This window comes from Leptopilina boulardi, unplaced genomic scaffold (assembly GCF_019393585.1).
Source record: "Leptopilina boulardi isolate dan_hultmark-lab unplaced genomic scaffold, ZJU_Lbou_2.1 LbouV2_382, whole genome shotgun sequence".
Taxonomy (NCBI): Eukaryota; Metazoa; Arthropoda; class Insecta; order Hymenoptera; family Figitidae; genus Leptopilina; species Leptopilina boulardi.
The window spans coordinates 173,882-201,141 of NW_026137954.1; the positions used below are offsets into that span (position 1 = coordinate 173,882).

At 28.2% G+C, this 27,260-nt stretch overlaps 1 protein-coding gene across 5 annotated transcripts in view; it reads left to right on the forward strand.

Moving 5' to 3' along the window:
• The window catches only part of LOC127288270 (cohesin subunit SA-1), a 68,821-nt gene that overhangs the window by 34,055 nt on the left and 7,506 nt on the right, over positions 1 to 27,260 (forward strand). For 3 of the 5 annotated variants that reach the window (XM_051315624.1, XM_051315625.1, XM_051315626.1), the window contains exons 13-16: positions 83 to 387; positions 475 to 686; positions 764 to 927; positions 1,024 to 1,075. In XM_051315624.1, the coding sequence (XP_051171581.1) occupies positions 83 to 387; positions 475 to 686; positions 764 to 927; positions 1,024 to 1,075 (733 nt within the window). Of the gene's footprint in view, positions 1 to 82; positions 388 to 474; positions 687 to 763; positions 928 to 1,023; positions 1,076 to 24,557; positions 24,872 to 27,260 lie in introns of those variants that run through there. The other 2 variants (XM_051315628.1, XM_051315627.1) reach the window with 2 other exon arrangements.

Genomic DNA, 27,260 nt, shown 5'->3' on the forward strand with positions numbered 1-27,260 from the left:
AATCATGAAAAATTGTGCAACGTAACAACTTTTAATACATTTTTACAAAATACTTAATTTATTTCATGTACAAAATATAAAGAAGAATTAGATGAACATTCAAAGATTGAAGAGCTGCATAAAAGAAGAAATTTCCTTGCGAGTTATTGCAAGCTTATTGTTTATAACATGATTCCTACGAAAGCAGCCGCAGATGTTTTTAAACATTATGTAAAATACTACAATGATTATGGAGATATTATTAAAACAACTTTAGGAAAAGCGAGGGATATAAATAAAACTAATTGTGCACTTACAATGCAACACAGTTTGAATATACTTTACAATGAAAGTGTTATTGAAAAAGGAAAAATTAACAGAAATAGCGACGAGTTTACTGCAATCAAGGTAAAGAAAATTCAATAATCCTCTTCTGTTAAATGATAAATAATAATAAAATGTTAAATAAATTTTTGTACTTTTTCTCTAATTTAGGAATTAGCAAAACGATTTGCTTTATCCTTTGGACTAGACGCTGTGAAGAATCGTGAAGCTATTGCTGCTCTACACCGAGCGGGAGTTCTTTTTGCTATTACGCCACCTGATGGTGTTGAACTAGATCCAACGGGACCTCCACCAAATCTTTCCTTTCTTGAAATTCTTTCTGAATTTACGAATAAGCTTCTTAAGCAGGATAAACGTGTTGTGTACGTGATATTTTACATTTAAAAATTAAATAAAACTAAAAAAAAAATTAATAAAATCAAATTGAAATTTATTTTAGACTAAATTTTATGGATGGTCGTCTTCATGCTGGAATGCCTTCCTCGAAAACAGAAGACTGGCAGCCTTTATTATTGTATAGAAATAGTTTGTTACACGGCGATACTGATCAAGTACCTGTAACTAGCAAACGTGCATACACGAGACGCAAAAAGGATCATGCAGGTAATTTAAATTATTTTCATTAATTATTTTCGTGATTTTCTTCGAAATAACAAGATAGATTATCTGTTATTAATTTTAATTTTTGTAAAATTTTAGAAGAAGACGAAGTTGATGATGGCGATGACGGTTCGGACCACGAATTTATAGGGTAAGTTAATTTCAAAAATAATTGTTTCTTTCATGCGTAATAAGTTTTGTGGATTGCAATTCTTCTTATAATGATTCCATAACAAAATGTTCCCTTAAAAATATGCATGAAATGTTTGTTTACTGTTGAATTAGTTTTACAAAAGAAAAGAAAGTAATTAAGAATATCAAGCCTGAAATTATTTGAGTTCACATAATTTATATGGAAATAAAAAAATATAATTTTCGTAAAAATTAATTTATTTGTATAAATCTATCAAAAGTCTTAATTATATTTAAAGAAGTATAAAAGCTTTATAATTAGAAAAGCAACATTTGCATTTACAATACGGTCAATGGTGATACTTTTATTTTTTTAAAATTTTAAGTACAAATTAAAAAACAAATCTCCTATGACGTTAGCTTGTGTCTTTATTTATTTATGATGATATTTTCTTATGATATTATGGTCATTTTATTAAAATAATATACATTTACGTAAAACATATATCTTTTCTAACAATTTTTAAAAACAATCTTTTAAAAATTTATTTTCTTGAACTAATTTTTCACAACTTCAAGTGGTATACAATTCTTTAATTTTTGATTAAGAAAAATGAAACCGAGGGATATAATTGATAAAAACACTATATTAGCTTAGGGTTTATTTGGATGTTTGTCATTACTAATTTAGATTCATAATTGCATATAGAATAAAAGTCGCGAATCGTGTTTACATTTCGATGGCCCCCGATCGGTGGGTTAGCATGACCGAACAAACTCAGCAAGGTTTCAGTGTATTAAAAATGTCAATTCGGGAAGAGTCTTGTATAATAAAGAAGACACAGGTGTCTGGAAAGAAAAAAAAGTTTGCCTACGATGCCAAGAAAAATCATTGTTATCCAGTGGTTCCTTAGCACCCTTTGAAACGAGAAAATTTAACCCGAAAATCGTAGCTGTTCATTTAGGGAAGATTAAATTGCTTTTTAAGGATCAGAAAAAAGTTTTAAATTATTTTAATGATTTTTATTTGTGTGAGTGTGTTTGTAGGACCTCATTTTGTAGATACAATCGATTAAACAAAATTTACAAAAAAAGCTCGAATTCGTAACATTTCTTTTATTTAGGTTTTTTTTTGCATTTGAGTTTTGGATCGATGTATATTCCTAGGCTTTCCTAGTTGTGAAATAACGTCTGAAAATTTTGTGTCCTAGAATGATTCACTTTTAATTAGTGAAGACATTACCCATGAATGGATTTTGTCCATTTCACTTTCTTGAAATTGAGTTTTGATACCTGTAACTGTTATGTATTCCCACGTACAACCGTACACTCCACAATTTCCAATGTTTTTTTGTCTCTTTTTGTTTCGGAATATCTTTTGGTGTAAATATCGTCCATGTTGAAAAATCAATAAATTTTTCAAGTATTTTTTTTGTCATTCCGAAAAATCATAGATATCCACGTGTCTCTTGGTGAATTGTGAAGACTATCAAGGTAAACCACACAGAATTGTTGTGGGATGACTATCAGCATTGTCCAATGTTGACTATGATGAATTGGAAAAAGCCAAATATCATATTTTTTTGCACGAACTTGTTTACACCATTTAATAGCATCCTGATCACAATATTTTTCATTTATAATAGCAATTACATGCTGCGTATTAAATATCAATGTATTTGTGTTAGTACTTTGTTTTAAAATTAATAAGCCAAGACGTTAATGATACTATCGTCCAAATAGTTTGTTGGAAGCAATGATTTTAGACCGCATTTGTCTAATTGGATTCCTGATATATAAATTGTATTATTGATATTTAATTCTCTAAATTCTGCAGCGTCAGTCCACGGTTTTTTTATCAAATAATTATTATTTAACTTTAAAAATTTAGTATTTCCTTGGTCTTTTTCTATGAAAATTGGTGATTTACAAGTTTTAAGCCTTTTTGTATCTTGCAAATCATAATTTTGCCGTTTCGGATCTTTCCAAACTTCTATAGAAAAGTTAGGATCGTCATCTGAAATATCTGATTCATCAGACTCCGGGATTGATTTTGAGTCTGATAACTCAGAACTTAAAACTGAATTAATTTGCGACAAATTATTTTCTAGTTTTTTTGTTCACTTGCTCCAAAATTCTTTTCAACCTCAGAGTGTAAGTTTTCGATTAATTCTATCACAGATAAACCACACGCTTCATTTTCTAACACTTGAAAGAACTCATTTTTTTTATTTGTTTCACTTTTCAATATTACAAGAATAAATAATTGATTGTACAACTTTTTTTTGGATATCCTTGTATTTTTCTGAGACAGAAAAATTGTCAATCTTTTGATTGGCTGTATACATCATATATGATGAAACAACCTGAACAAGGATATATCGCGAGACAAATTTATGAATTTCCTTATCGTCAGATAACATTTTATCCCACAAACTTTGTAAATAACATTCTGTTGTCATATTATTCAATTTTTCAATAATACGTCAATTGTTTGTGGGTCAAAATGAAACTTAACGATTGTTATATACAGCTTTTTGCGTATTGAATGGCATTTTAATTGATAAATAAATTGAAATAAATGAAATGTTAAGCTTTTTTTCTTATTATTAGATGTAATAATGTCTAGTAAATGTAACGGCGTAGAATGCTAACCATTTTGAATAAGCAGAGGCCAATATTTTGGTCGTTCTTCGTCAAGAAAATTGTCCATACAAAAAATATTTTTAAAAGATAAGTAACAAAGAACTTTGTTTTTTAACTCAATTGTAGAAGATAATCAATTCGTTGGTGTTCAAATAACATCAGTAGGTACTTCAAATAGATGGGATCCAAGATGTTAAATAAATCCTATTATTTTTTTTAGAAAATGTAACTTCTGTCAAGTACTTTTCTTGCAATTCACGTAATTTCTTAATTGTTATAAAGAAGAAGGTTCCGTTGTTTTATTATATATTTTCTCCTTCTTTTACCTTTGCAAATATGCTGAAGTTATAGGAAACTCAACCTTTATTTTTGCAGTAACCACGCGCATAGAATATTCTACTATTTTTTGATACACTTCTCAAACATTTATGTTTCTTAAATGCAATATAACACATATTTTGTTAAAAGCGAGTCAAAAGAAAAGTAGTCCATCCTGCTTTTAATGTTAAACTGTTAATCTTGTACTTGTTAAAAAACTGCCAAGGTACTGCAAATATCAAAAAAATTTTATCATTTGTATGCTCCATTTATTTCCGCGGTAATGTTTCATTTGAAACTAAAACATTTAAATAATTTTGAAAATCTTTATTATGATCAATCATCTCCATTTCTTTTGGTGGTAATGTTTCGTTTGAAACTGAAACAGTAGTAGTAGTAGTTGCAGTAACAGTAGCAAATATGCTGAAGTTATAAGAAGCAAAACCTTTATTTTTGCAGTAGCCACACGGAGAGAAATCTGCTACGATTAGCTCACAAGACTTACGCGTGCGCTTTTCTCATGAGCTTCATTTGTTAATATCGCAAAGGCTTGTTCTAATATTGTACAGCTTGTACGAGTTTTGCTCGAAAGCCATAAAAAATCAGCATGGATTTCTTGTTATTTACGCAAGGTTGTTTCTGTGCTATTTTCGAAGGGACTGCTCATGCGCATAGAATATTCTATTATTTTTTGATACACCTTTCAAACATTTATGTTTCTTATATGCAATATTACACACATTTTGTTAAAAGTGCATTAAAAGAAAAGTAATCCATCTGATTCCACAAAAAATATTGACGTTTTCTAACCCCCCAAAAAAGTTCTTAATAAAAAATATTGCTAAAAAGTCAGTTTTCAGCCTAAGGTGTTGGAGGTTGTTTATTGCTAAAATAATTGTTTAAATTATTATTTATGTCAGCTTTCAATTGGTAACTTCAGAATTACGATAACTTTATTTGTTTATAAATATTTCATTTTTTATTAACATTAAATAATTAATTAATTAAAATCTCAAAAAAACAAAAAAGGACATATCAGTATTTTTTGTAGTAAAAATCCACATTTTTTACTTTTCAAAAAAAGAAAATCAAAATTTTTGGGTAGTTTTCTACCTCAGATGTGATTCTAGGTACGAACCAGCTATTTTGTCTATGGTTAAATTTTGCAAAAAATTGTCTTCCAAGGAGTTGTTTTATTAAAGGTTTGTGTGTACAATTTTTTTTTCATTTATTGATTTATATTATGAATATCCAAACGTACTAAAATAAAGTTACATACAGGATTTAATGTTTTACTTTTATTTTAACATAAGCGTTTTAAAAGTACTTATTATTTTTAATAAATTTTAAAATGTCTATATTTACAAAGAGAGAAGTTTTAGAAAATATTTCTTATGATAGTGATACAGAAGCGGGTGTACAGTATATATTGCAAAAAATTAATATTGATCCTAGCATTGTAAATTCTTCTAGTTTGCGTGAATTAAAAACAAATCAATCGTCAGTTAACCTCACCATCTTGCATAATACCAAAATCTGCTGAAAAAGCACGGGCTTTTTTACTAGATAATAGTTTATCAAGGAACGTTTTTACAAAATTGCGTTTAGCAACAAAATCAAGTGGAACATATATTTGGCCCACTTACAATAAAATCAAAGATGTTAAAGCTCAATGAAGGCCCCCTAAAGAGTATTTTATAATTACTAAAAAAGAAGCCAAAGTAAACCTTTAATCAATTTTAAGACATACAGCAGAAAGAGTTGTTCAACTTCAAAATGAAGTTATTATTGAAGCTGCAAAAAAATCAAATTCTAATATGCTTAAATCAGTATTCATTTTTTCCTGGGGTTTTGATGGAAGCCCCGGTCAGTCTCTTTACCAACAACGTTTTTTATCTCAAGAAGTTGATGCCGACAGTAATATTAAAGGAGTTGACGGAAGTTTGTTTGTTACAACCTGTAAGCCATTAAGATTAACAACTTCAACTGGTTTTATTCTGTGGAATAACTTAGCTTCTCAATCTAAGAGAATGTGTCGACCAATGTCAATTAAGTGTGCCAAAGAAACTTCGGAGCTTATTTTAAAACAGAAACGTTTAATAGAAAAAGAAAAATTATAATGTGTACATATTAACATTGGAGAAGTTTGCTTACGAAGACATTTTAATTTATGTTTAACATTAACAGATGGTAAAGTTTTATCAACTATTACAAACACAAAATCGATGCAAACATGTCCTATTTGTCATGCTACACCAAAGCAATTAAATGACTTTAGGAATAAAAACAATAGTACGTTTTTGGCAAATAAAGTGAGTCTTCACTTTGGAATAAGTCCACATCATGACTGGATTAAGTTTCTTGAATGTTGCTTGAATTTATCCTACAGACTTACTATTAAAAAAATGGCAGATAAGATCGTCGGCAGATAAAACTGAATACGCAAGTCAAAATGCAAAAATTCAAAAAAACTTTAGAAGAAAAAATAGGGATCAAAGTAGATCTACCAAAACCAGGTGGTAGTGGTACTACCAACGATGGTAACACTGCACGTCGAGCATCTGAGGATCCAGATGTTTTTGCTGAGTGCCTGGGATTAGACAGGCAATTAGTTTGTAATTTTAAAACCATTTTAATTGCTTTGTCTTCTCATTTATCTATGCTCTTCAACCGCTGATATTTATATAAAATATTACAGTTGGTTTTACATGCCCACGACCTTACACAAAATCTTGTTTCATAGATTTGAAATTATTAGTACTAGTGTATTGCCTGTAGAATTTTTAGGCGAAGAAGCATCCGAAGCACGCAATAAGAACTATAACATTTCAGAAAGTTTTCTAGAGAATATACGTTAGAAGATCTATTTTATAGATCTATGGACACTACTGATTCTGTTATATCAAGTGTCGGTCTTGTTTCTCGTTTAAACAAATGAAAATAGTTACCTCTTCCTCGTGAGGTTATTGATTTACTCGCCCTACCCGAAAATGACAACATTTTGGCTGCTGTACGAAATTTCATCCAATTTTGAAAACATTTAGGGGTTTAGGCTACTTTTTGTCTATCCGGTTCCACTGTGGAAAGGGGTGAATCTTCCCTAAATGAACAGCTACGATTTGCGGGTTAAGTTTTCTCGTTTTAGGAGGTGCTAAGAAACCACTGGATAACATGATTTTTCTTGGCATCGTAGGCAAACTTTTTTTTCCTTACAGACACCTTTTATGTCCGATGATATAATTAAATTGAAAAAATTAGATATGATGAACAAATGTGGAGATAAAATTAGACTGTTTTTTATGGAATGAAAAAAGATTAGGGTAGAATTAAATTTACTATTTCTCTTAATCACAACTGTTCATAAATCACATTAAATCATTAATTGGTTCGTAGTATACATAAAAAAACAAAATCATAAAAGATTACACCTTGATTAGGTCAATTACAAGTTTTAATGCACTGTGAATCCACTGATTTAGTGACACTTAATGATCATTGAATGAAATTACCGAGAATTCCAACATTCTAAACCAACGAAGTGCAGATCTGCACCAATGAGAATGGGCTAAATTAGAATTGCGTGCGCCTGGTTGATTTGCGTCCCAAGGGATGGCTGGTAAAAGTTGGATTGCGTGCCTTGGGGTGGCATGATAGTCATGAGATCTTCAATAAAACAATTTTTAATATCTGCCGGAGCCAAAAAATAATTTTAAAAATCTTCCAATTCATGAATTTTCATTTTTATATTCCCGCACTGAATTTAAGGGGGAGTTACACCTTTGAGGTCTCTTTTGAACCTGTTTATCAAGAATTTTTTTAAGACACAGGAATAAAGTAAAGAAACTTTGGTTTCAGGGACTTTATTTGTTATGATTTGAAGTTTACAAAAATATATTTACACTTAAAAAATGTTTAAATTTGTAGCCTATAGAGGGCGCCAAAGTTGGTCCTGTTTCTCTGCAGAGCAAATCGGTGGACAATATTCCTGTTAGACCGTTTAATCTAAAACAAAAATTCAAAGTTTTTCTGAATCTGTGGTAGATTTAGCTTTAGAGTACGTAGGATATTTTAAAAATATTAATTTTTGTGAATTTGGCAGCTGTTTGAAGGAAAAAGTCGGTTTTTAGGGCTAAATTTTCTCAAAAAATCTATTGCCAAAAAAAAAACAAACCAAAAAAAATCCACTACGTATTCTAAAGGATTAGTAAATGATGAACAAAAAAAACTTTGGCCGAAGTCAATCCGATCAAAACTGTTCGAGCTAGACTGTCCACCGTTTTGAAAGACGTCATAATGAGAAAAACGCGTTGAAAGTTTTGACATATGAAAACTTATAAAAAAATGAACTAACCGTTAATCTGCGATGCCTGCACTATATAATTGGCCTTCTACATTAATATTGGCTTCATCTTCAGCTTTTCGAGCGCCTGTGAGCTGTCTGCGAGCTTCGTGAGCTGCCGGAGTCATTGATTGTTCGGCCGCGCGTATCCGGAGAGCGTCAGCTTCGGTGCAGAAATTATAACACGAGCTGCCAATAGTCAAGTTTAATAGCACTAAATACTGCCACAAAATTAATCAAACGGTATCCAAATGAATTGTCAACATTTATCTTGTAATCACTTTCACTCATTTTCAATTTTTTCGCCGACGTACTCACGGTTTCACTTTCGCCTTCTAAGGAATATTTATTCTTAGGCTTCCTTTTCTTTATGGAACTCCGACTTGAATGTACATCAATGGACCTGCCTCCTTTATAACCAGGGTACAATTTTGTTTTACACATTGCCAAAAATAAAAATAAACATTAAAACTTAAAAGAACGCAATTGAAACCACGATAAAAGAGAAAATAGTTGATAGCGCTAAAAAGCACTCTAAGCGCTCTTGGACACCTTCTGCGGTTTTCGATTTTTTTTGACATAAAATAACTTCAAAATCACTTCGCATGATATAATTTCTATTCTACACATTATAAAGTATCGTTTAAGCAAAAAAAAAATCGAATTTTTTTCGAGTCAAAGGTGTAACTCCCCCTTAAATTCTGAATTTTTTTTCGTAAATTTTGTCTGAAATGAAAACGACAGCCTTTTATAATTACATTTCGGAAAACAACTCGAATTGCATTGTGAATAGCAAAGTCAATGTAAATTCCAGTTGGTGAGAAATTTAATTCATTTTTATTGCATTCTAATATTAAAATTTCAAAACTTTTTTATATGTTCTAGTTTTTTTTATCTTTTAGCAAAAAAAAGCAAGATGAATATACATATTTTCAAATTGTCCATAAAATAAAATATTATTTAAATTGTGTTGGGTAACTATTAAATTTTCCGTCAACAAAAACTGTATTTAAATTACACAAAAAGGTATAATTTTGAGCTGTCGAAAATAAAATTATATTATTAATTTTGTCGTTACATAACAAAAAGTTTTCGTCATTGTTTGTTTTAACGTCAAAGTCATTCAAACTTCCATGTAACGAGTCCATGATTGTCGGCAATGTCGGAATTAATTTTCTCCTCGCGTAATACATTTTACTTTTAACAGCGCGAATACTCTTGATTGTTGTAATAATTATATCACGTTTTTTGAATTCTTTTTGTATAATTTTTACTGGATGATTAGGGGAATTGTTAACAGCTTTTCACTTCAATAAATTGCTGAGTTTTTGTCTATTTAACATATTCTCATTGTCTGGATCATTATGATAAATATTGTAAATAAGACGTTCCGCGTCAACCGTGTCACCTGGATAGGCAAAAATAGGAGCATTCAAAAAAATTAGTTATACCTGGAAATTGTTCGTATATATTTATGTAGTTATAAAAAGTACGTGGCAATTTGAAAAATCCAATAAGGAGGCTGCAATATAACCTATAATGGATGACAAATGCGTGACAACTTTGTATTTTTTTAACATCAGGAGTTTTAGAAAATCTTCTTACAAGATGTCTTGGAGGTTTTTTGTATCGTTCGCTTATCATAATACAAAATTTTAATGTCTTTTCATTCTGTTTCCACCCAGTTAAATAATGCAATGGAATTTAGAGTTGTTTCTGTCGGTTTTGCCTGAAGACTAGCACGCGTAGCTTCCCTTTCTATAATAGCACCTAATCCATCGCATGCTCCTTTGGCATAAGCTATTGCACGATAATGTCATTCAGCTTTAACGCCAAAGTCTTTTTCATGATTAATGAAATGCTTGCGCAGCATTTTGTGCAACGTATGCGTAATTTTCAGTAAAGTCACATTGAACTAGTACTTCGTGTTACTACAAGTTTTGTTTCTAACCTTTTGTAATTCTTGTAAGGTTTGCCGCATTAAACGTCATTTGGAAGTTTCAATGGATAACACAAACCAAAACATTATGTGTATAATTTGGTCCATCTGTTATGCAGTTTTTAAGTCGAAGTTCTTCAAATTTTGTTGAACCAATTAAATTCTCTGGATTTTCGATTTTAAACAGATTGTGTACGCTTAATATATTCGAAAGTAACAATTGTTTTTGAACTTTCTCCTTACATGCATTAATCATCATATTCACATAAAATTCTTGAACTTTTTTGTCTAGAAAACATTTACCAGTTCTACTACAAATTTTTTTATGAAAATAAATATTTTCCGACATATATATAAAAAGGATTTGGTGGCATTAAAAAAGGCCAATTGATAATACGTTGTAAAGCGCAATAGTTTGGTGGCCTTGAAAAAGGCTGATTGAGAAAAGTACCATTTTTTAAGTTTTTGTGGCCAGGGTAGATAAGTTTAATGTTAGCAATTAATTGTGAAAAAGCAATAGCATTTAATTTACGAACTCTTCGCCTCCACAAAAACTCACAAAGGTGATCTGCAAGATTACACTTGCAAACATTTTATTTGCTGAGAGATCGTCGCATCCATCTCCAAGAGGATTCTATATTTTGGGATTGGGCACTAGTAATGGAGTCTAAACTACACTCGTAATGATTCAGTTTTGTGAATGTAGCCCCTCTGTTCCAAATCAATGTAGCCCTTTTAAAAATCAATGTGAGTCTCTGTTCTGACAACAACATGTTCTTTAATCAAGTTTATTGAAGTATTTTTATCTCGTTTGTTGTCAGGACAAATTATCAACCTACAGTCGGAAGAGTTTCCTCTGTGGATCATTCCAAGGATCCATGCACTCTACACTACTTGAAGTCCCTTTTATTTTCGTTGACCGATTTTACACTCGTCGATTTCGCCTGGACCTCCAATGCGACCCTCCTGTAAGAAGTGCTCGTCTAGAGCAATCATGCAGATTTCCCGACAAAAAGAGAATCGATGTGGAATGATTTCAGATGAAATTTTGTTTCTCGAAATTCAAATTTCATCGAAATGCAATCTGTCACTATTATACAAGAGGCCACAGAGATGTGGAATTTTTCGAACCACGTATTCTCTATGACAGAGCCGATATTTGCCTTTCTTTTCGCTAACGAACTGACCACAAGTGAACAATGATTTTTCACAGTCACATTCTTCTTATGCTTTGAACAAAAACGTTCTCTAGGGATTAGTTCAACGTCACGTAACCATTGCAGCGTCGATTTTTTATTTTAGAAAGAGGCACTTAAAGCGAAAATATTTTACTTTCGACCCATGTTTTCAGAAACAAATCTGTGTCAATATGAGTGCTATGCAGACAAAGTTGAATTTTTCAAGACCAGGAAAGTATTATTTTAATTTAAATCAGAAGGTTTCGACTGGACAGGGATAATAATAGTATTGTGCAAAAAATCATATTGGATCCTGAGAAATGGTGCATATGACACTATATACGCGTCAAATAATCTGTATAACAATAACTGTGATATATTATGTATTAGTTATCATAGTATTTTTGGTTTTTAAAATTTTTTTCAAAAACCAATCACTTTTCATATAAAATGTATAGGATATAAAATGTATGTATTTATAAGACATACAACTTTTGTCTAAATCATTTTTCGAAATTTTGCGTTTTTTAGAAGTTAATTGCAAAAACTATGATTTTATGGTGTTTTTTAATGGTTTTTACAATGATAATCAAATATTCGCCAATTTTCACTATCATTCTCGTAATCAGCGCATCAAAATACGTTAGTATACCAAGTTTTATAAAAATCGGATGTCTCACTTATTCGGAAGTATATCCCAAAAAAGTTCCAGTTGACAGTAAATTTTTTCCATTACTTAATTCGAATTTCATAAAAAAAATTTAAATTATATAAAAAAGTATACTTCTTTAGTAAAAAAAATGTAATGCATATGAAATAAATAAATCAATAATTTTTATTCCATATAATAAATATATGTGATCTGAACAATTAAGAAGGACACAAGATCCAAAAAAACGTAATTCACTTTTTTGGTGATTCTGAGAAAAAATTAGTAAAAAAAATTCTTTCTAGTAAATTTATTTTGAGTAAAACATATACTTTATATATATTAATAAATTCGTTTTAATGGAAGGAATTTAATTATTTTCTGTTTATACTTTTAAATAAACACAAATTTTTTTTAGCTAAAATGTGAATTCTTGATTTTTTAATTTTCATTAATTCTTAAAGTTTAAAACAATTCTATACTTTCTATATATATATATATAGCAATCGATTCGTTTTGACTTAAGGAATAAGATTTTATTATATATTACCTTACATTATGCAATTAAATTTTTTTTTATTAAACAGGACTTTTTAAAAAAAAAGACGTTAACATTTTTTTGGGTATTTTTTAAAATCCTTATGTTTATTTTGAGATATTAATGTGATAAATATTCCTACCAAATTTCGCCCAAAATTCATTAAAACCTCTTCGAGTTATCGTGTTCACAAAAGAAGGATCAATACACACAAAAGTACATCCGGACATTTGATCACACGGAGAAACAAAAGAGTAATAATTGTAACATTTTCTATTAAAAATTATTACTTTCAAATAGTAATTTGGGAAATGCTCAAGAAATAATAACTTTTATTAAAGACTGAGTAACATTTAAAATGTCCGGAGCAATTAATACTAGTAGCGAAGCAATTTTTATTATGAAGCGGACCAATTATTACTATTTCGTAAGGATATTTACTATTAAAAATAGTAATTCGTACCACTACAACGACGCGCTTCACACCGACGGGTGGTGGGAATGCCGACGCGTGTGCAGCTGCGCGCCTGCGCTTTTGTCACTAAAAACGTTTATAAAGAGAAATATATATATATATATATATATATATATATATATTACCGGCAAAACCCGAAGACCAGGCAATTCGCGAACTGCCTAAGCATTTTGGAAATTCCTATGAATCGCCAGGAAGCTTGGATAATTCCTGAAAATGTTAGGTATTTCGCAAATTACCTAGGCAATTCGCGAAATAACTAGTCACTTCGCGAAATGCCAAAGCCGATTTAGGCAAATTGGAAATTTAATAATAATGAGCCGTGTATCAACGTAAACAAACAGTTTACAAAGCGTATAACTAGAATTAAGTAGACAAATGTTAATCAATGAGTATGTAGCGATTTGTATTTATTGAACAGTTTTATTCAGTGTCTCGTTCGACTTTCCGTTTAACGCGTATCTTTGAAAATGACAAGCGAAAATTCTAATAAGTGGCTGGCCGATTTTTATAGTGCAGTGAGTGATACTAATAAGTATAAAATTTTAACTCAGGACAATTATGACGACATTTTAGAAGATTTACAAGAAGTAAAGGCAAATGGACCAAAAACCAATTGGCGCCTTGTAGTGGATTTGTTTGAAAATCACTTCGAAAAGTGTTCATCGGTTGCCAGTGCTACGTTTTTCTAAATTTACGTTCCTGTTCATGTTAAAATGTTGTTTCAGTTTTTATTGAAAAATTTTAATACCTGCGATACCTGTATATTAAAGTTATTTAATATATATTTTATTAAAGTTATTTAATATATAAAAATAAAAATTTTATTAGCATAATAATAAAAAGCAATAAAAAAAAGTAACTTTTAAATTAGTCTTACATCTATTTTTTCGTATATATATATATATATATATATATATATATATATATATATAAAATTGTTATTAAAAAAAAATTATTTACAAGTTTTTATAAATTTGTAAATATTTGAAGCTTCCCGCGGTTTTTGAGCTACGTCAGTGCCGTCTATCCGCGGTTCGGCGCGTTGAAACTCTGGCAACCCTGACAATTTAATAAAATTTACTATGGCGTTATAAAATTTAGAAATCCTAAAGCAATTTTTAAAAACACTATTGTAATAATTACTATTAGTCATTTTTAATACCAGAAATAGTAATATTTACTAATGCTTAGAAAATTTCACAATTAATAGTAATTTTTACTAGAAAAGTAGAATTATTACTATTCCATAGGAATTTTTACTATAATCTCAGCACCATTTTTCTCCGTGGAGAATCTCACATAACATATTTCTATATACAGGAAAATTTTTTTTGAACATTTTTAAAATTTTTGTAAGTGAAAGGCCTGCAAAGCTTCCTTCAAGAAAAAGCAAACATATTTAAAAGCTAGATTAATTAAAATATTTTTAATTTATAAATTGTTTGATTTAAAGTAACACAAATACCAATTATGGACCTTAGTTGCGGTGCTCCTGAATTAATGTAAATAAAATTTTTAAATAACTAAAATATCGAAGCAAATTTTGTTTCTAGGTGGTAATAGGATGAAAAAAACTCCACTTGGTGCTTTTTTGGCAGCAAAAATAACGCAGGGTGTTTACTAACCTATAATTCCTCGTCAAACCGGGATTTTTCTTATTTATGTTTAAATCAAGTTTTATTATTTTAATAATATATTAAATTGTCTTAAAAAATTATTTTTTACTTCAATAAATAACGAGAAACAATTTTCAAAATACTGAGTAAGTTAACACAGAGTGCATCAATTTTCTTTATGGATATTGAATTTGGAAAAATAAGGAATATTGTGAACTTTAAGTTATTTCGTTTCGAGGTCTACATTAAAGGGTTTTTTACAATTTTTTAAAAGAAAGTTGTTATTAAATTGTTATTAAAATGGGATTTTTTGCATCGGATTCTGTAACTTTTGAAGTAAAAGTAATATTTTTAATTTTGCAAAAAATATCGATTTTCGTGTCTGCTGCTACAATTTGCCCACTGCTTTTCTAAAAAAAGTGTCTTACGGTGAGCAAGATATTTTTTAACTGGATCATCTGAAATTAAAAAAAGCAAAATATTTATTTAATATAAGATCAAATCTTTTTTTTAAGGAATGAATTGAAATTTCCATCATCCGATGGAAAAAAATTTATTTTAATAAATTAACAACTTTCTTTGGAAAAACTTTTTTTAAAAATGGCTATTTTTTTGCTTCCTGGTATCATACTACCAAGATTTATTTAAATTCGTTAGTTTACTCCGAATTGTGATTAAAAAAAACTTCTGAATTGACTACAATAAAAGAATAATATAATAGAATAAAATAAATATATAAACTTAAAAAACAGTTATTTTCGTAAAATATAATCAATTTTCGTAGATATTTGTAGATTTTTTCATGCTTACAAGAAAAAATTTAAATTTGACAAGATAAAATAAACCAGGAAAAATTAGGAAATAACCGGGAATTTTGTTGAACGAAAGTAGTAGACACCCTAAATAAGTTTTTATTAATGATTTGCATACAAAACTAAAAAATTTACAAAATGCCGCTGTCATTCTTTTGTTTTAAAATTAATTTTCTATTTCCCATCTCTTGTAAGCATAACCTAACATCAAATGTCATTTTAAGACTATTTTACTTTATGCGGCCAACGTAATTTTATCTTTTATTAAACTAAAAGTAAGTATACAATATAATACATCGAAATATAATTGTTTAAAATAGACTATTAATTTATATACACTAAAAGATAAAAAATGGTTTTTTCAGGAAAATCAATTTGATCCAGGAATACCTCTGGCATCGTTTGAATTTTAAGCAATTTCTTATTTTGCAACAAACCTAAGATAATTTTAAACGATTTTTAATGTGGTTCACAGACTTCTTATAATACGTAAGGAACATCTTAAAGAATTTAAGTATATAAATTAATAGTCTATCTTAAACAACTATATTTTGGTGTATTACCTTGTAAACTTTCTTTTAGTTTAATAAAAGACACTATTACGTTTGTCGCATAAAGTAAAATAGTATAAAAATAACATTTTATGTTAGGTTATGCTTACAAGAAGTGGGGAAAAGAAAATTAGTTTAACAACAAAAGAATGACAGAGGTATTTCGTCAATTTTTTATAGTTTTGTACGCGAATCATCAATAAAAACTTATTTTTGCTGCCAAAAAAGCACCGTGATATAAGTTGCTTAATAAGCCTAAAATGCACTAATTAAATTTTTTTTAAATATACCATTCCTAACCAAGAAAAAATTAGTAATTATAATGAAATTCTCATATAATAATAAATTGTTTTCTAGAATATACAGTTTGAGACAGAATAATTTTTATATTTAATAAAATAGTTTAACTAAAATACATAAAATAATTTTTTGATCTGGAAGAAAAGATGATGAGCCTAATAAAAAATATAAAAATAAACAATTAAGCGACTTCCACGAACAACAAAATTTTAATTTAACAAAATTAATAATATCAATTACTTACTTGTGAAGAACGTTGAACATTAACTCTTTGACGTTTTATCTTTTAAAATAAAATAACGTAAAATATCCTAGATCAATAACGTCGACACCATACAATTATTGGAAAAATTTTTACTTTAAATAACTAAATTTAAAAAAATGTTAAAAATGTCAATTAATTTCAAAAGTATCACTTGAGAAGCCATCTCACCACATAAACAGTAGGACAAAAAGTAAATAGCAGTCCTGATGAATTTTGGCAATGCGATAATATATCGAACTACTGGCGCTGTGATCGGTGTAAGGTTGCACGGGCGAACTGTTATTATTTTGACCCATACCTATATATTAAAATATTTGATCATTTTATTACTTGTAATAACGTCAAAAAATATTTTTTGGTCTATCTACAGGGAAATTATTTCAATTCTAATTTTTGGGAGTAGTTTTCTTCAATTTTTTTTAACCTGGGGGTAAATTTTTGTTATTATTTTGCAGAATTTTCATTAAACCGATATTCCATATTACATAATTTTTATATAACCGAAAATTCACTTGACAGAATTTTTATTTGTCAGAAATTGCAAATGGCCGAACAAATTATCGACAGAAAGATTTCAGCGAGATTTTTAAAATCAACATATCTCAATTTTATGGTTAAGTTTTAATTGGTTGATTTCAAAAATCCCGCCAAAGTTTTTCTGTCGGTAGTTTGTTCAACTATTTGCAATTTTAGACAAATAAAAAAAAAATGTTACTATGTATTTTTTTGCTTTAAAAATTAGTATACTATATGTAGAATATGATCCTAGATTATTAACCTACAATTCGAAGTATGCTACCAAATGCAATTAACACGAGATTGCTCTATTCTATCACTTTCTTGTCAATATAATTTTATTAATTGAAAAAGCAAGTACTACTAGCAAGTGATAGAAAATCTTGGTTTTAACTTCATAGTTATTTTTGAACGTGCAATTCAGCCTCCTCCTGCTTACACTTCACGCATTTCTTGCGTTCCTTCTTGATTGTCTCTTTGTCTAGGAGTGTGTCTTCTACGAAATCAAACTTATTTTGCTTCTGACACTAGAAAGGCTTGAAACGCATCCTCTCTACTTTCATCTTTTTCCACAATAATATGCACCCAGAGAAAAAATTTATTAGTTTTGAATAAAAACGTATATTTAAATCATTTTTATTTATTTCAAATAAATATTTTATTTAAATTAAATAAATAAATGTTTGTTTGAAATTGTCGTATATGTTTCTTACAAATAAACAATTTTATTAGTACTTTTTAAAAAGGTACATTTGTGGCAAATAAATAATATATTTAATTCAAATAAAAGTTTATTCGAGTTGAACGCAAGCATGCGCAGAATACTGTATACGATATAACTTTAAAGATGTCGGACGTAGTGAAAACGAGGTGACAGATTAACGCGACCAAGCAGTTGTTTGTACAAGGATTGATTATTATTTGATTAAAACAAATACTAATTTCAGGATAATTAAAGAAATGTTTTTATTCGCGAGTGTTTATTAATTAAATCACACTTTCCTTTTATTTTGAGTGCCTTTCTCCCTGTTGTGTCTTAAATGTGAAGCAGAATTCAAATGAACTTATCATTGACGCAGAGAAATGGAAATTGTTATGTTTCAACAATATCCACGGAACATACAAAAAAATAACCACGAAATGTAAAAATTTAAGATTTTCAATTTGAATCATAAATTTTAATTATATCAATTCCAGAATATTTGTCTGAATACCAGGCAATTTTGCAATTAAATATATTACATTCAAAACTTTTTATTTATTTGTCCTAAATATAAAATATATTTGTAGCAAATAAAAATTTATTTGTCTCAAATTTAAATATAAAAATTTATTTGAGACAAAGAAAACTTTAGTAGGCTCTGAGACAAATATCCATTTTTATTTAAGTCAAATATATTTTATTTAATTCAAATAAAACATTTCTCTGGGTGTGTGGAAACAACAAAAATCCGATTCCCTTGTGGTTCATCCGCCTTGTGGCATAGATGCTATAGTACCTTTGGTGTCCAATACTACAGCATTTTTGTCATTAAATCTTGACGCTGGCGAGGTAACTTACTCAATCCGTCAACAATAATTAGGTTTTACCTAAGATTTCACATGGAATTAAACAAAGGAAACAATAAAGAATTTCATTTGGGAATTTTCAGTTAGCTGCTTTATGCAGATGGTAGTTTACCTAATAAATAAAAGAATTATATTTTTTAGATTTTTAAATAAACAATTAATCTGACGATATAGTCTTTATTATTTGAAATAATTGTGAATTCTTGCTAAATTGTCTTAATTCTGAATAGAATAAACTTCATCCCTAACTAATTTTTTACACATAAATAAAAATAAATATGAACACACCTTGGAATTGTGATTTGATCACTTGCAAAAATTTTGCTTGTTTGAAAATATAGTAAGAATGTTTAAATCTAAAAGAAAAATTAAAAATAAATTATTTTCAATAAATAGTACAATTTTTACCTAATTAAAATTTAAGGGTTAGTTTCATCTACTTCTAATCTAACTTTTCTGTTCTTGTAAAAAAATTAATCTCAATGATTTATCATAAGGGGCTGTTAACAAAATACGTAACGCTTCCAGGGGTGAGGGGGGGTCAAGCTATTTTTACGGTCAGCCAAAAAATGGCGCTAATGTATGTAACTGCGCGTTACATGGGGGGGAGGGGAGGGTTGAAATTTCTTAAAAAATCGTTACGTATTTTGTTAACAGCCCCTAACACAGGCCATCAAAATTTTATTCAATTTACTATTCAAGAATCAGACAACATTTTCCCGAAGGTTTTCGACGTGCTGAATCCGAATTGGGCCTCAAAATTGACCATGCATGTCAGGTTTTCGAGTTATTCTAACCTTATAGTGCAAAAAATCCGTTTTTTAATTACATTTGAGGAGATGCAACATCAAGAAACAATTTTTTTTCAAAAGGTCAATATTGCGTATGAAAGTGCTATTCTTCCCCTTTAAACCCCATTTTGAAAATTTAAAAAATCTTCATTTGTCTCTGAGTAATCGTTCATTCAATTTTCTGAGTATGGCAAATTCTTCAATATTTAAAAAAATTGTCCGCTATATTAAATCCATATTGACTTTTGATAATCTGTCATCAAATTTGTATTTAGCGACTCCACAAACGCTCGAGTAACAAATTACATGAAAATACAATCGGTTTTTTAAAAAATCGTTTTTTTTAGATATTTAAAATCTGACAGCGAATTCGTGTTCAGTTATACCAAAAATCTGCAGAACTATTTGAAATTTAGATATTTGTAGTTCTATTTTATTATATAAAACCTACGGAAAAGTATTGTCTGATTCTTGGAAAGTAAATCTTGTCGGTCTGTATAATTTAACAATAAATTGTTAAAGTATTATTCGAGTTGGTTGGCATTGATGACATGAGATACGCGAAAATATATTTAAAATAACATTCAATGAGAATAATCGGAAATTATACAGAACAAAGAAATGTCTGATTTTACGTCTCGGGTGAGAGAATTGAACTGTGTGTGTCAGTGTGAATTAGAAAATGGCGTGTTTCTAAAAGGCGACAAAGAACGCCATCTATATAATATAAAAGTTTCAATTTGAATTAAGAGCGCGAATTGATCACTCCAACAATTATTAAATTTTCATTAAAATTTAAAAGATTCATCTTTGGAAAACCAAACTAGATAATTATTTTAAATGAATTAATTATATCCAAATTTTATTAATATTTGTCTTTGTTGGGATCATCTCTTAGTTTAATTTTTCAAACTGTTATGTAAATCTGCTATTGCAATGCACAGAAAGAATATTAAGAATATTAAACAAGAATTACGATTTAATCTTTATTACCACTCTTGGACAATCAATAGTGTTGGTAGAAATCTTTCGAAAGCTCCTGACCATTGATTTTCCGTGGCTTGACTTTAAAGTGTTATATTTATTTAAATTTGTATATTATTGTTGAATAATAATTTATATTACTGCTTTGGAAAATCAGTTGTGTTGGTAGAAATCATCAGAAAGCTCCTGACAACTGACTTTCCTCAGCAAGTAATTTTTATTGTTAATTTTGGAAAACCAATCTTGTTGGTATAAAAAAATAATTTGTTTAACTAAAAAAAATAAAATTTCATTTGACAAAAAGAGAGAAAAACAAAAAAAAATTTAATTTAAATGTATGAGGAAAAATTTAAAAAATTAACTCCTCAATTTCTCATCGACATCTTCTTCCCTCACTAATTCATCATAATTAATATATGAATCACAAGAGTCCGGCTTTGACTCAGCCCGTCCTCTTTCTGATAACCAATCGTCCAATGAATACAATAGGTTCAGCCTTACCCAACCAACATAATGATTATCAGTAAATCTTTAATAATATTAAAAATCATTGTAATATTTTTAATGAAGCTATGAAACCTAGAATTAGTTCTAAATTCCCAAAATTAAAGATTTGGAGGGCAAATATCGCTTAATGCTATGTTAAGAGAGAATTTTTATACAATTAAAAATTTGTGTATTATGTGGAAAATACAATTTTTAATAATATATCTATGAGCAGGATCATCCACATCATATATCATTACACTATTTTCAAATAATGTGTTAAATGAAATCACGAATCCCCTTCCATATTCCTCCTCTCTTGTCTAAAAAATTTATCGGAACAACCAGGATTTGATTTGTCAAGCTATTTACTCTTAATAAATCAGTTCTATCATAATATTCCTTTATCTTGTGTTACATCGACTCCAGTTCTTCTTTTCTATCATATAAATTTACTTAAATCGATGAAGGATTAACAGCATTTATTATTTTCATTTTACATGATGTATTATTTAAAACTATGTCGGGAAGTCGTTCATATCCACACACTACATAATATTCATTTCTGATTGACGTTGCATCTTGAAAAAATAAAGAACGAAAAAATAATAATAATCATAATACTTTATTTTTTACGATATTTTTTATTACGCTATGATAAAAACATACTGAATTCAAAATCACCTAGGATGAATAAGATTTTTAAACTCTAGTTATTATAGAAAGAGAAAATAAATAAATTCTAAAAAAATAATTTCACTAATTTTTTTATTCTTTATAATCGTGAAGTCTTATGATGTTAGGATGAATTATACCATTTATTTTAACGAATAGAGGAAAAGGTTCCTCTTTTTCTAGTACATTTTTATTTTGTTTTTGAATAAATATTTTTAAATATTTAAATTAATATTTTTAATTTCAGTAATTTTAGATTTTTTTATTGTTTTGTTTAATTGTTTTATTTTTTGTCATAAGACATATCTTTTTTTGTTTGTTTTTTGTTCCTCCCTTTTTGTTTGTGTTGTTTTGTTAGACGTTTACGTTGTTGTTATTTTATTTTCAATTTTGAAATCAGTTGCAGAGATTGATATATGTCCTGCCTCTACTGACTTTCCCCAGGACTCAGTCTTGGTCCCCTGACTAACTTTAATAGTTAGAGCAATCTATAAAAAAATTTTTTTTAATTTTCTTTTTGGCTCATAAAAAAATTGTATATTCTTATAATGAGTATATACATATGTATTTCATTATTGCATAGGGGAGACTGGAGCAAACCGGACATGTTAACAGTTGTAAGGCTCTAGTAACTAAAGAAACTAATGAAAAACCTTTTATAATAGCTTGTTGGAAAGGTCATCTAATTGCGCAACTTTTTCCTAGAGACATTTGTACCTTAAAATATATTGTTTAGCTGCTGCATCAATTTAAAAAAAAATTGCAAACTGGACGGTTTGCCTCACCCCCGAGGTAAACCGGCCAGATTATTTATTTTTGTTTGTTTAGAGAATTAATTGTAAGGAAAACGTCACTAAATACAAAAAATCAATAAACAATATACCTAATAAGGAAAATAATAAGATAGGATTAAATTTCAATTAAAGAAACATCTTATTCATTATAAAACAAATATTTTCAACTAATTGTTGTCGTTCACGAAGAAACGTCTGTCGGTAAACTTTGTAAAACTTCGTAAATCTCCGTAAAGTGGACAAAGATTCCTACAAAACAATTTTAATAAATATTACACGATTTTCTCACAAATTGCTTATGAACAGATTCGTAAAAATTTCTAGCGGAAGTGAAAAAACAAAGTTTTTGTTTATAAAATTGCATAAACACAATTAAAAAATTGAAGAAATAAGTTATTCTTAATATAGTCTTTTTAAATTTATAATTGACATATTTTAAAGTTTGACCAATTCTGAGAAACTAACACCTGGCCGGATTACCCACATGGCCGGTTTGCCTTAGTCTCCCCTATGTATATACTACTTAATCTATTCTAATGTATACTAATTATTATAATACTTATTCTATTATGTATATTAGCGCTGTAGCATACCTTAAATTACGTCATCCCAAAAACACTATTTTGAATTTGTACACAATTAAACAAAATTAAATGACAGTTCATATGATTTCTTTTTAATTGAAGTTTTCTTACTTATGTGCGAAATTGCATCTTTTTCATAACTTTAGGATTAACTACCTCCAAATTTTTGAATATGTTTATTGCAATTGTTTTTATACGACTCCCAATAAACTGAAAATTGTTTAAAAATTATTCATATAAACCCCTAATTTCTGGAGATACATATTTTTTTAAAATATTCAAAAACATGTAATAACAGATAATTTACTACCTGGCCTCTTTAATTCCTTGAAACCGGTGAAAGTTGATTCGTAACTAACTCCATTAGTATAAGGCAATAATCGATAAATATTTAAAAAATAATAATTATTATTGAACAAGATAAAAGTGTATAAGTTTAAAGAGTTTATAAGACCGATGTCAGAAATAGACTGACGAACGCAATCTAAAATGTCCCCTACACCGATGTCGATGAGCAAGCCATCTTTACCTGATTTGGTTGTTCTAAACAAACATTCTTGTTATACTAACAAAAATACTCAACTAAATAGTCTATTTGATTAAATACCATACTTTGGTTTCTTGGATTAAATATTATAACCTGTTGTTTATTGAATTGTAAAATTAACAATTAAATAATACCTAGAATTTTCGGGAAATATTCAATTTATGGCAGGCCATAAAGGCCTTTATTTATACGATTTAGAGAGCGCCTGGCTTCTTTAAAATATAATTAATTACTGATTAAAAGCATTATTTAGTAAAAAGAGAGATAATGACATTCTAAATGAATTATTGTTAAAAATATTGCCCATTTTTATTTAATTAATAAGGCAAAACCGAGGGCATAAAAAATTACATAATAAATTGAAAGAAAAAAATGTAATTAATTTAATCAAGTCTCGAACTTATTTAGAATGTAATAAACAAAAAATAATATTTAGTCGAAATCTACTGACTCCGACAACAAACTAATAGTTTTTCCTTACATTTATTGAATTTAATTTTTCTTTTTATTTAACATAGTCGGACAAATCGACTTACCAATTCCTCCTCGAATATTATCTCCAGTTTCATTACGAACTTTCGAAACATTTTTATGACAAAAAATGTCTCACTAAGTATTACCAATTTTTAATGTTTTATTGAAGAATTATTGAAAAGTAAATAAAAAAAGTACTTTTTATACCACAATTATAGCAGATAATTTGACGAAAGCTTACATTTTAATTTATTACAATTAAATTATTTCTTTGTTTCAATATAAATAAATTAAAAATTTTTGCTAGACTAAAAAATTAATTTAAAATTAACAATCCTTACACAATGTAGATATTTGGTGATTGGATTTTTTATGTTTTCTATTATCATTCTAATTCTTTTAATTTTTGTAAAGGAAAGATTCTTTTTGACAAAAAACCTTTAATTTTTCAGTTACTATTAGTGCTTTACCATTTGTGCCTACGCGACAATCATCTTCGCTCATCTTCATGCTTTGCTTATTCTTGCAAAGGGGCGTTTTGGAGAGTATTCTATAAAATTATTATAACTTCAAACACTACATGACTGCTTGAGTAGTCTTTCAAAATGGAAATATTATGTTAATATACCCTGTATTTTAATCCTTCGATAATATTTGACGCTCGATTACTGATGTCGATTTGATGAAGATTTTAAAATGAAAAAAAACTACGATTTCTTTTGTAACTAATCTTTATATAATCAAAATAAACTCAAATTATTAAACACTTTTATTTAACTTCACTTCCTTGTTAATATATTCAAAGTAAATATTCTTATCCAATTCGAATCCTTTTCCTATATCCAACTTTATAAATCTCTTTGATAGTTAATTATTTATCACCTAAAAGCTAAAATAATAAAATACATTTACATATAATTGTATCTACATAATTTAAACTATTTAGTTTGTGCACTTGGTAAATATTAAAAGGAGAACAATAGAATTTAACCAAAAAATTAAATACTTTTTTTAAATTTAAATAAATATATGTTTTGAATGTTACATTTTCGTTTCAGATTTTTCTTGCTTACACTTAAATTAGTATTTTTTAAATAAAAAACTTACTTTAATTATGTATGTAAATAAAATATCTGTCAATTTAAATTATGTGAACTGCAGAAATAAATGGATTGCACTAAGTTAAGTTGTTTTAAATTATCTTATATATTCTATTTATTTCGTGATTGATAAAAAAATATTTTGTGTGAAATCACGCGATTAAGTATTGAATTGCTGATGACTGTGTTTTTCTTTTGAACTAATTCAAAATCAAATATTCAGCTTATTAACAAACTGTTTTGTTGCATGAGTAGTAACTTTTTTATGATTGCTGTCATAGGATAATTGATAATTAAAACTTAATTTACCCTATTGATTCATCAAAAATTAAATTTAATAATATTAAAAATTGCAATTTAATATTAGGTTTAATATTTTTCGTTCGCTGAATTCATATTATGACATTCAATTTCTTTTACAAATAATTTCTATAAAAGAGTTTTATTAATTTTTCTTCAAAATTGTCCAATAAAAATAAACATTCTTCGATTTTTATTTAGTATTCTTTGAAATTTTACCGCCGGCGACCAAAAGAGCTTACGCGTGAAACACCGTCGTTTTAGTTGGACCCTAGGTAATTTTTTTTCATTAAAAATTTTAGTTTTTAAATTATATATTCTAATAAAGAATTTTAATGCCTATATTTTTTCTTACGGACAAAATTATTAATTATTTTTTGTTTTCGTGATAATCTTAAAAAACTACTTTTTTTCGCGAGCAGAAAATTTAATTATTTTGTCTTCAACTAGTGATAAGTTTAACAATATTTGAAATTTCTAAATGAAATTTTTAGGAAATATGCACTGTTTTATCTACAAACCAGCAGTGCTTACCAAATTTAGATAATAAATTCCTAAATATTTATAAAAATTAATTAGTGATAGCATGCGTTTAATAGGAACTGAAACTTTCAAACGTTTGGGGAGTCGAGCTTTTTTTAATGATTCGAAATTTAATCAGTACTCAAAATTCGAGGATGGTTCAAAGAAGTTTTCTGAAAATTTACAGATCGCTGCTATTTAAATTAATGAAATGACAATTAATTTTCTACTGCGACACTTTTTACACGTGTCAAATGTATTAGCAGACTCTAGGCGCAGCATAGTGAAAATTTCATTTAGAAATTTCAAATATTGTTAAACTTATCACTAGTTGAAGACAAAATAATTAAATTTTCTGCTCGCGAAAAAAAAGTAGTTTTTTAAGATTATCATAAAAACAAAAAATAATTAATAATTTTGTCCGTAAGAAAAAATATGGACATTAAAATTCTCTATTAGAATATATAATTTAAAAACTAAAATTTTTAATGAAAAAAAATCACATAAAATAATATAATAAATAATAAATTTTAAAATTTTTTAAAAATGAAAACTCACATTTTGAATTTTGCAATTCCTCTGTAAACAGTTATTTCACATAAAGTAATTTACTGTAAGAAACCTTAAAGACGTAGTAACTTTAAGAAATAAAGTAAGTACATCTATATATTTTGATATCACCTGATGACTAAAAAATATAACTAACGTAAGTTTGCCTTTGTCAGTATAAGGAAAATTAACTCGACGATAACTTAAACATATCAATAAAACATTCAATTTACAATTTTGTAATTAAAAAGAGCCACGAAGCGCTATAGAGCTTGCATCCCACACTGAATTTAATCCCGCGGGACTAGAATGCGGGAGTTATAGGGATAAATCCAAAAAGTTGATTTTTTCGAAAACGGCTGAACCGATTTCAATGAAAAAATTATATGTTATTGCTGTCAATAAAGCGATTAAAAAAAAGAATTTTGTAGAAAAATTTTGAAAATTTTTTTCGGATTAAATATTTTGGTACTATCGCCAAAATTTGTCTGTGAATCCGCTTCCTTTTGTAAAAACAGTAACCAAACTTTCGTTAGAATTGGAGAGGTAGCTCATAGTTAAAATTAGTATTTATTACAAGTGTGTTCCATTCACAGGATATATTTAAGGAAGGGGGTCAGATTGGTTAAATTTTCATCTGTCAAAATTAATCAATTATTTTTTTCTGGTATTATTTAGGATGCA